This window comes from Cryptomeria japonica, chromosome 9, assembly GCF_030272615.1.
Source record: "Cryptomeria japonica chromosome 9, Sugi_1.0, whole genome shotgun sequence".
Lineage (NCBI taxonomy): Eukaryota > Viridiplantae > Streptophyta > Pinopsida > Cupressales > Cupressaceae > Cryptomeria > Cryptomeria japonica.
The window spans coordinates 489,694,750-489,706,599 of NC_081413.1; the positions used below are offsets into that span (position 1 = coordinate 489,694,750).

The 11,850-nt window shown below is 31.4% G+C and overlaps 1 protein-coding gene across 1 annotated transcript; it reads left to right on the forward strand.

Annotated features, from left to right (window-relative positions):
• Positions 1 to 7,624: 7,624 nt before the first annotated feature.
• On the forward strand, positions 7,625 to 10,558 carry LOC131079710 (pentatricopeptide repeat-containing protein At3g24000, mitochondrial). Its single transcript, XM_058017738.1, has 4 exons — positions 7,625 to 7,856; positions 8,220 to 8,678; positions 9,222 to 9,670; positions 10,418 to 10,558. The coding sequence occupies exons 1-4, from the start codon at positions 7,625 to 7,627 to the stop codon at positions 10,556 to 10,558; spliced, it is 1,281 nt and encodes a 426-aa protein (XP_057873721.1).
• Positions 10,559 to 11,850: the final 1,292 nt, after the last annotated feature.

Below are 11,850 nucleotides of genomic sequence, written 5' to 3' on the forward strand. Positions count from 1 at the left end.
TTTTAGATAGAGCTTAATTCTAGGGTTATAATTAAGCTTAGGGTTACGCTATTGTTAGGTTTCAATTATGATAAGATTAGGTTATTGGTAGGGTTCAATTAGGTATAAATTATGGATATTGTCAAGGCTAGGGTTTGATGATGGTAAGAATTTAATTATAGTTAGGGTTAGTATTATATTTTAATCTATGTTAAAGAGAAGGGTTATGATTCAATTACATTAGGGTTAGGGTTAAATTAGGATTACAGATAGGCTTAGGGTTAGGGTTAAAGTTTAGATTATAGTTAAAAGTTTAGAGTTATGGTTAGAATTATTGGTAGGGTTAGGGATAGGGGTATGGAATTTAATTATATAAACCTAAATATCTATGTTAAAGGAGTCGATATGTCTATTAAATTGATGTAAAAAAATTATACCTAAAAAATTATCCTCTTCATTTAATATCTACAATTTTCCATCAAGTTAAAATACAATAATAAAAGTTTCGAGAAATTTGTCCATTTATCCATTTATCTTTATCAAGAGAAAAAAATAATGGAATACATAATATTATAAAAGATATTTCTAATTTAAAAAAAATTGAATTTATAAATATTTTTATTTATTTTAATTATATCCTATATTGTTTATTATTTCTTATTAAGTTAAAATATTATTATTCTTATCATTTTATTTGAATAATTTTAATGTATAATTTATATTGATTTTAATAATGAGAACACTTATCAATTACATCTTTAACGTTAATAAGAAATGGGAACTCTTTTTACTATTATTAAATCCAATTTTAAAGATAATTTTGTTTTCATTTTTATTAATTTTTTATAAAAACCTATTATTCTTTCAAAATTAGTCATAGTAATGACTCCCTATAAATAGGGGGTAATTCTAACTTGTAATATCAAACTCTTTTTCTTTCCAAATTATTCATAGTAATGACTCCTATAAATCTAGATCACTACAACTTATTATCATAATTTTTTTCTATAACTTATTTAAGTTTGGTATCTTTTTTTTTAAGACATACTAAGTTCTACATCTTTCCTTTTTTTACTACATTGTGATCTTTTGTTAATTATAATAAAATACGCATTCTTTCTAAATTACTCATGGTAATGAGTCCCTATTAATATGGGATAACTACAACCTATTACCATAATTTTTTCCTAAAACTTACTAAATTTTGTATTTATTTATTTATTTGTAAAACTTACTAAGTTGTATATATTTCCTATTTTTACTACACTCTTGATCTTTACTCAATCAAAACATGGAAACGTCTATTATTTTGAGAATTAACTTGATCTTTTGTTAATTATAATAAAATACTCATTCTTTCTAAATTACTCATAGTAATGAGTTCCTATTAATATGGGATAACTACAATCTATTACCATAATTTTTTCCTAAAACCTACTAAATTTTGTATTTATTTATTTATTTGTAAAACTTACTAAGTTGTATATATTTCCTATTTTTACTACACTATTGATCTTTACTCAATCAAAACATGGAAACATCTATTATTTTGAGAATTAACTTGCTTTTTCTAAAATTTTCATGTTATATTTTATTATCCTTAAAAATCTATTCATGTTAAAGTTGATACCAAATTTAATAAGAAAGCTACAATTACATTAATGTTGAACCTTGAACCTTTTTATTTGAGTGAAAAATTAATACATAAGTTTATTAACAATTGATTTTTTTTAAATTTCTATGTGCAAATAAATTTAATACAATAAATATATTAATGGTAAGCATCTAATTGAAAAATACTTTTCTATAAAAGTTAGAATTGCAGAATTCTTTGGTTGTTTGTGGCCCTTTGTAATGAGCCGTTACTAATGAACCAACAACGTTACTCAACCTTTATTCACTAAACTCGAATGGCTGCATGCATTTCTCTCAAGAAAACTTCCATTCCAAAATGCTTAGTGAATCTTCATACCCCACTATGGCGCGTGTATCGAAATTTTGAGTACATTCTATCAGTGAAGCCTATAGATATGCAAATACCTATATCCAGAAAGCCACTATGTATCATATTACCAACGTCAAATTCCAGAAACCTAAATTTGAAATGATAAATCTACGTACACACTATGAAGTGAAATTAAAATGCAAGCCCAATCAAACACAAATTCTAACAATCTGAAATATGTAATTTTATAATTTCATTTTCCTTTTATCTTTTCAAGTAAATGATATATACATAAATTTGAATGTAAATATTAAAACTTGGATTCAATGACATTTTACCTCAAAATCGAAATGGTTGTGCCAAGTGCAAACAAATATCCTTAGCAATGATGATTTATCCCTTAGACTTTAAATCCAGAATACAAGAATACTCTGGGCTGCAAGAAATACATTTTACCTTCTTCATAAACATTGAAATGAAGAGTAATCAAAATCTTATGTCATAAATGGAATTCCTCATTGGAAGATAAAATGAAGGGCTTACCAAACCCGAGTTTTTACCATGCAAATCGATTTCCTTGCAAACCTAACTAACAGTCACTAATGTAAAATTAATAATTGAAACTGATATATTTGCTTACGGAATGAATTATAGTGACTCTAGATTTGCAGAGAAAGTGCAATTATACAAACATTATTTTGTTGTTTGGAGAAGATTTGAAAAGAAAACCTGCTATTGTTATCATAATCCGCACCAACTATCCCTGTTGAATAGAAATGTCATGGTAATATTTGTTTGTTTTATAAGTGTCGAGCTCACTCTTCCCATTCTGGACTTCGATACGTTTTAAAATCTGAATAAAAAATCTGCATACCATGCAATTAATGCCATGTGTCTGTAACTGCCTTTTCCGTCCATCACTTTGAGTTTGTACCTGTCATTTCGCATTCTCCATTTCACATATGTAACTGCTTGAAATATCAATCATTTCTTTTTTCTTTCATGGATGTACTGACATTGTATAGAACGTCTCTTGGCATAATAAAACTTTTTGGATCCTAGACTGATGTCGGCTTCACTGAAGTGCTGAATGCCAGTGTCGGTGATAACCCTAAATACTCCAATGTCGGTATCTGCCGGTGTATGCCTCCAATGCCAATATCTGCCGGTATATGCCTCCAATGTCAGTATCTATCTTCTATAGAATCTTGTTGCCATCAATGACAACATATGAATCTAATGAGTGTCAATTGCCAACAAAGAGAAGACATGTAGAGGAGATAATCGACATGTAAATTGACATTCCAAAGAACGTGAAGGGAACTTGAGATATAGTATATCCCCAAGTTAGTGCTCACCTCAAGGAAATATTTTTCATTAAGCTGCATTGTACATTGATCACAAAATAACTAGTCTCGATGATGCATCACACTTCAACTACATATGGAAACGTCTCAATGATGTATCACACATCAAACAAAAAATGGTTAGTCCTAATGTGCATTTATTTTATCTCTTATTATAACACCATATATCAACCTCATATGGATTGGTATCAATGTTATGTTATTTAGTATTAACACATTTTCATTCTCTTCATTACAAAATACACATCAACCACAAGTAAGTCAATACCAGTGTTTATGAATTTATCTATTAAGTTACTCCTTATCTTTCTAAAACATTACGCATAATCCCCTCATATGAACTAGTGTCAATGCTTCCACTTCAGGCCTCTAACTTTGTCCTTATTCCCAAGACAATCTAAGTAGACTACTTGACAATGGATCTTAGAGTGGAAAAAATAAGGTTTTTAAAGGTGTACACATGATTTTTCCCTATACAATTTCACTATCACATAGTATATGTTACTCCATAAAATAAAACACATGCACTAAGTTTCAAATATAACTTTTTTTTTTTAATTTTTCACAAATGCCAAGAAATAACCAAGTAAGCCATTGGTAATTCTTCATTTTTCTTCAAAACTAAAAATGCCAAAATGCCATAATTCTAAATATACCCTTTTGATATGAATCTACCCAAAAGCATAAAAAAATTAATTTTTTATTTTTCCAAAAACTAAGAATGGATTTATAATGCTACTCTTTTCCCTTTATACACTATAATAGAATAACCCATTTTTCAATCCAAACTCAAGGATGTAATAACATTGAATTTTGGCATAATAAATCTAAACAAATATTTCCACTTTCAATTATTTTTATATCAATCAAAACATACACTTATTTCTCCAAATTTGTAACAAAATTTACAAGAATAATGCTTTAAAGAATCTAAGGTGATCAAGGAATTGTAAATATTTTCCAATCCAATCAACAAGCACCAAGCAAGCAATCCAATTCCTACTTCAAACAAACTCAATCCCTAATCCCAAAATTCTATTTACCTTTTCACATTCCCAACTATTTCCCAATAGATAGTTATAAAGAGGTATTTTATAACTTGAAAGGCAAATTTTATAAACTTACTTTCGAGTTTTCCTAATACAATTTGTATTACTCTTTAAATAAATCAAATGCATATCATTATTTTGTTTACTTGCAAATATAAACAAACTAAAATTCATCCAACTTACATTGATAGGTCTAACACATAAGAGATCTAAAAGTAAAATTAATTTGAATATTAATTTTATAGGTTTCATGTCATTTAATATAAACAAGCATGACCAATAAACATAATCAAATAGATGAATGCATTCCATCTCTAATTAACCACCATTGATGCCTACACACTCAAGTCAAACATTATGCACATGTCCTCAATACATAGTAATAGTCAAAGCGTTTAGTATAATCAACCAACATCATATAATTCACATTCCCATAAACATATTTTAATTGCAATATCATCATAATAATATAAGTGATACACTATTAAATATGATACAAATTTCAAAATTATAATATATGTTTATATATCAAAATTATAATATATGTTTATATATCCAAATATACAATACAAGTATTAAAGTAACAATATAAAACATCAACAAGTTAATATGAGTGTCTAGTATAAAAATGACATCACACACAAAAGGCATAGATACATGTGGACCTTACATAGACATTAGACAATAATTGTTACATAAGAACGTACAATGTGGGAAGTTACATTGTGAGGCATAAGTGTACACTAATATGCATGGAAGTGGTGTAGGATGAAACTATGAGGGGGACTTACATGTTAGTCATCATTTTGGAGTTATATGTTTAACTTTCCAAGTTTGGCATGTGAGTGAGCATGTATCATGAGGCCTCTTTGTATATTGTCTATTTGTGTCATGGTTTTAAGTTAGTGATTTTGTAATAACACACAATGGCTTTGGGTCTTTATTGGTCTATATAAGCATGCATATGATCGTTGGTATTAGTGTAGCAAGTGGATTTCCTCCATGCTTGAAGAGAGTTGATATCTTGTTACTTTCGGTTGCATCTTTTGCATAGGTAGGTGAACCCATTTTTGTCTTATTTTGACTTTCTAGAATCTTCCTTGTAGCTTTGAAACATGTATCATGAGACCTCTTTGTATATTGTTCATTTGGGTCATGGTTTTGAGTTAATGATTTTGTAATACTAGTCAATGGCTTTGAATCTTTCTTGGTCTATATAAGTATGCACACGGTTGATGGTATTAGTGTAGCAAGTAGATTTCCTCCATAATTGAAGAGAGATAATATCTTGTTACTTTTGATTGTGTCATTGCAATATGGTGATGCATGTACGGTTGCATGCATTTGTGTTAGATTTCCAAAGCTCGAAGATGTTACTATATTGTTCATAAGTTGAAGAGCATGGATACAATTATCATTACGTTGTAAATATATTTTATCATTAATATGATAAGTGGTGCTCTATATATTGGGTTATTCTACTCAAAAGGGTTTTCCTAGGGTACATATGACCAGTGTTATATGTATATGAATGTTGCTTATATCTCTCATCTTTATTCCTTTCTCCATGTTTTTTTTAATTATTGTTAACATTTTTTATACAACTAAAATTTTGTTAGATTTGAAAACTTGTAATACTCTCCTTATTACTTTCAATATAAATTGATTGGTTTCCCACCTTGCATATTAGTTAAGCCTTTTTGACCAATTCAACAATTTTGTAAAGAAAAGGAAGACACGTCAAATAATTTTTGCAACAAATGCTTAAGTAGTTGACAATGATGCACTAAAATGATAATGAGAGCTTGAGGGATGATGTAAGTTCTTTAATAGTAGACCAAGTGCAAGAAGTAAGTTTTAATATTTGTTGATGTAAAAATCAATGTAATCAAAATGATTGATGCAAAATAAAGCTACAAAAATGTGTGACTATTGTTCCTTTATTGTGGCAATAAATGGTGTTGGATAAATCTTGATTCCTTAAAAAGAAACCTAGAGATGACCTCTTTTTATTTTAGTCTTAGGTACACAATTAGAACCTTTTCACATTAGGAATTGACAAGTAATGATTAATTGGAACCATAATTAATTTTGAATTTGAACAAGGAAGGTAAATGTTGTATGTGTGAACTTGAAGTAGAGAAAGGTCATGCATGTAGCTTTGAACTAACCAAGGTTGCATGTATAGGCTTGAACTAGATCAAAACCACATATATGATCTTAAACCATATCAATCAAAATCATGTATTTGAGATCCACACTTAAGAAAACTACACACTTTCACTTACCCCTCTAAAAAAAATTGGCTTGGCCCTTGCACTTATTTTCTCTAAAAAAATTATCTATTATTTCTTTGAAGAGAAACTTTGAAGGGAACTCGAAACGTTGATTTTATTAGGAACATACTTAACATGTGCTTTTTCAAGATATATTGTTTAAAATATTCAGAGGTGAAAATCATAATTGATCAATTTGTTGTGATTTCTGATAATAGATTTCTTTAAATGCTTAAAACCAATATGATAATAGAAAGTGGCTATTCTTCCAACAAAATATACTATACTTATCATGCATATATCCATATCATTTATATTTGATAAAAAACATAATTACTTTCAAATAAACATGAACTAGTACTAATAAAATAAACATTTCAAGTTTAAATTATATCTTTAACTACATAATATTATTTTTTAAGACAATATTAACTTCCTTGAAAAATTCTAAATAACTTAAACACACTTTTTAAAAAAAGTTCAAAAAATTGTATTTCCTTTTTTTCTTTCTTTCTATTTCTATCAATTTAACACACTGCAAACTGACATTCTATATAATGAAGGTAGGTGCAAATTGTATGAAGAATAGGGGCTTCCATTATTTTGCTCTACAGAGCTTTGTAATTGTTGGCATCGTCGTCATTGAGACAAATAAATTGCCAGAAATCTACCAGTGAATATAAAAGACGGCGACACCATAACATTGCCATTGGGTATAAGTGATTGAACGACAATGCACATTTCCAACGCCATTACAATACAATTTCAATGCCATCCCCTGCCAATCTCAATCTCGCAGCATTATGCAGAGGGGGTTGGTTGAAGGAGGCGCTACACATTCTACTCACCACACACAACACCTCTGTAAACTCTTCTACATATCTTCAACTATTGCAAGCCTGCATTTCCAAGAAAACCCTTTCAGAGGGCAAGAAAATTCACTCCTACGTCATTGAGAGGGAATTCGAGTTTTCCCCACACAAACTTTTACAAAACACCCTTATACGTATGTATGACAGGTGTGGAAGCTTAGTAGCTGCGCGCGAAGTGTTCGACCAAATGACTGAACGAGACGTCTTTTCATGGAACATCATCATTGCGGCTTACGGAAGACATGGCTATCCTCATGAAGCATTGACAATGTTTTACCAAATGCAACGAACAGCTGTTCAACCGGATCGGTTTACCTTCGCTAGCGTACTGCCAGCCTGTGCAAAATGTGAAAGCTTACACAAGGCGCGTGAACTGTTTGACAAAATGCCTCAAAAGGATGTGGTCTCATGGACTGCAATGGTTGCGATATATACGCAAAATGGGTTTGCTGAGAAAGCCCTAGAAACTTTTAAGCAAATGCAACTGGCAGGTGTGAGGCCAGACTCGACATCCTTTGCCAGCATCCTCCCAGCCTGTGGCAAAATGGGAGCTTTAGAACAGGGTATCCACATCCATCAAAGGATAATGGAAATGGGTTATCTGTCAGATGTCATAGTTGCAAATGCCCTGATAGACATGTATGCAAAATGTGGAAGCATAGACAAGGCACGTGAACTGTTCGATTTAATGCCTGTAAAAAATGTGGTCTCATGGAACTCCATTATCGCAGGATATGCACAAAATGGTGTTGTTGACGAGGCTGAAATGCTATTCAGAGAAATGCCTCAGAGAAATGTTGTCTCATGGAGTGCGATGATTGGCGGATACACACAAAATGGATTTGCGGAAAATGCCATGAAAATCTTTAAGCAAATGCAATTGGCGGGTGTAAAGCCAGTCTCCACAACCTTTGCCAGTATCCTCCCGGCCTGTGCTAAAGTGGGAGTTTTGGAACAGGGCATGGATATCCATCGAAGCATAATTGAAAATGGCCTTTCACTAGATGTGGTAGTTGTAAGTGCCTTGATAGACATGTATATAAAATGTGGAAGCATACAAAAGGCACGTAAATTGTTTGATAAAGCATCTCAAAGAGATTTAGTTTCCTGGACAGTAATGATTGCAGGTTATGTACAACATGGGTTTGTTGAAAAGGCGCTAGAGACATTTTGGCAAATGCAATTGGCAGGTGTAAAGCCAAACTCCACAACCTTTGCCAGCATCCTTCCAGCGTGTGCCAAAATGGGAGCTTTGAAACAGGGCATGATTATACATCAAAGCATAATAGAATGTGGATGTTTATCAGACATTGCAGTTGCAAGTGCCCTGGTAGATATGTATGCAAAATGCGGAACCCTACACAAGGCACATAAACTGTTTGGCAAAATGCCTCAAAGAGATGTGGTTTCATGGACTGCAATGATTGCAGGATATGCACAAAATGGATTTGTTGAAAATGCCTTACAAACTTTTAAGCAAATGCAATCGGAAGGTATAAAACCAGACTCCACAACCTTTTCGAGCATCCTCCCAGCTTGTGCCAAAATGGGAGCTTTACAACAGGGTATTGACATCCACCAAAGCATAGTTGAACGCGGACTTTTGTTGGATGTTGTAGTTGCAAGTGCCTTGCTAGACATGTATGCAAAATGTGGAAGCATACACAAGGCACGTGAAGTTTTTGACAAAATGCGTCAAAGAAATGTGATCTCATGGAATGCTATGATGGCAGGATATGCACAAAATGGCTTTTGCAAGGATGCTCTCAAACTCTTTGAACTTATGAAGCACTCTGGAACATATCCTGATCATTTAAGCTTCACTTGTGTTTTGTTAGCATGCAGTCATGCAGGTCTAGTGGATGAGGGCTGTAAATACTTCAACAGCATATGTGATTCTTATTGTATTGTACCTTCAATTGATCAGTATGTATGCATGGTCGATCTTCTTGGGCGCGCAGGCTATCTTAAGGAAACTCTAAACTTTATCATAAAAATGCCAATTAAACCTGTGGCAGTTGTGTGGATGTGTCTGCTTGGTGCATGTAGACCACATGAGAATATAGGATTGGGAGTATTCACAGCAACTCATCTTCTTGTGCAGGATCCCACAGATGCCACGACTTATGTTCTTCTCTCAAACATCTATGCAGAAGTGGGCAAGTGGGGTGAGGTTCAAATGGTAAGAAAATTGATGAAAGATAGAGGAATAAAAAAGATACCTGGATGTAGTTGGATTGAAGTCGATAAAATAGTACATGCTTTTTGTGTTGGAGACAGAGCATACCTATAGACATAGGAGATCCATGCAAAGTATGAGCAATCTTTACTGGGAGACCAAGGCAGCAGGGTATTTTCTAGAGTGAAGACATACACTGAGTGATTCAGAGGAAAATGAATTATTCCTCTGCCACCATAGGGCTAAGCTGGTGATTGCATTTGGATTTTCAAGCATGCCCTCTGGGAAAACTATTAAGAATCATGGGATAATATGCATGCTTTGATCGAGGAGCCAGTTTGATGCTATGTCATTTTGTATTGTGCTCACTTTATATTTTATTAAGAATCCTTAAAAACCTTCGAGTATGGGTTGACCAGGACATGCAACCAAGTTTATATCCAAGACAAATTGCCATGAGAGATGTGTACTGGTTCCGTTATTTGAAACAAGAACAATGTCCTTGCGAAGATGTATTGAGATCCTAAGAGAAGCAATATCTAGCAAAGGTGATAGAGAAGGGACCGCATCTTATTTCTGGTTTCTAAAACGTATTTGATCTAAGTTGTTGGAGTTCTAGAGCATGCTGTTGACTTGATAAAATCAGATGTGCTGTATGCCATGTGCATATATCTTTACATATACAAATGGTTTATGATACCATGGGTGTGTCATCACATTCAACTATTTTCAGGAAATCTGTGTATGCAGGGCATGAAAAGCTGGAAGAGGAGGTGCAGGATGGGCAAAGCAAGAGTAGATAATACTGGCAGGAAATTGACAGATGCTTGGCCAACAGGAGAGGTGAGAGAAAAGATCAAGGAACCCACTGCTTCCCTTCCCTTGCTTTGATATGAGAGTTAATATGTTTGTCAATGGAAATGTTTATGTAGCATCTAGGATGCACTTTTGATCATATTTATTAATTAATTGAAAATAAAAAAGAAGTTGTATTGTGATTTTCAATCAATTAATAAATATGGTGAAAGGCACATCTTAGGTGCTGCTTAGACATTTTGAAACTGGTATGATAAAGTTAATAGATTGTCATTTAAGAGATGCATTTGTACATGTCAAAATGAAAGTACAATTTATAATGAGACATTGTTATGGTATTAAGGCTTTTGGTTGTGAGTTTAATCAGGCATATAATTTATATATGGTTGATTGGGAAAAGTAAGTTTTTTTTAGACAATGTAAGTTGACATCAAATGGAATACATAAAACTGAGAATTACATTAATTTTTGAGGAATTTGATGGAATATATTAATAGGATAGAGGGAAGTATAACAATTATATTACAACATTATTTCAATTGAATATATTTTTTTGTACTAAACAAAATAATAAATATTACATTTTGTAAAATATGAATTAGAGTCATGTTTAATTAGTTGCGTTCCTTACAAATGTAATCAGAATATAAAATATGAATTAGAGTCATGTTTAATTAGTTGCGTTCCTTACAAATGTAATCAGAATAAATTCTATGTAGTCTACTTGAAATTTGTTTATAAACATTTGCTTCAAATTAATTTGATCTTCTTGAATTCTTATGAGTTTTATATAAAATTAGTAAAAAAAAATCTAATTCATAATAATTAATTTCATCTGAGACAATTTTGTTTTGTTTTGCAGATATAATAAAATGTGTATTAGACATGCATGAAATATTTTTTTTTAATAAATAACAATTCATTTTATTTTTGAAATGCATTTGATGTTTTATGTTCAAAAAGAAATGTGAAAGTTTTAATTTATTTATTGAGCACAATTTAAAGACTAAATATCTTTCATTATACATTTGTTGTAATAGTAAATCACTTTGTAATTAAAATTGTTCTAGTTTAATTTAAGATAAGCTTTAAATAGGAGGGTTTTTTCTTAATGTATGGTAGAGTAGTCTCAAAATAAATCTTAATATTAAAATAAAAATAATATAAGATTCTAATGGTTTTATATACATTTATATCTGGTTTGAAGTGTTTATTTTAAGAGGACATCTTATTGCATTTATGTATCAACAAATAACATAATCTTATATGAAGTTAGGTTCTTTTTCTCTTAGTATTACTCTTTCATTTGCACACATTCCAACATCCTATGCATACCTCGTTTATATTTGTCCACATTTCCATTTATT

Excerpts from the sequence above, each read along its gene's own strand:
- LOC131079710 (XM_058017738.1), top strand. The coding sequence starts at position 7,625 with ATGTATGACAGGTGTGGAAGCTTAGTAGCTGCGCGCGAAGTGTTCGAC. Across the intron at positions 8,679-9,221 it reads TTGGCAAATGCAATTGGCAG|GATATGCACAAAATGGCTTT; the intron begins GTGTAAAGCCAA and ends CTATGATGGCAG. Across the intron at positions 9,671-10,417 it reads AGTGGGGTGAGGTTCAAATG|GGCATGAAAAGCTGGAAGAG; the intron begins GTAAGAAAATTG and ends CTGTGTATGCAG.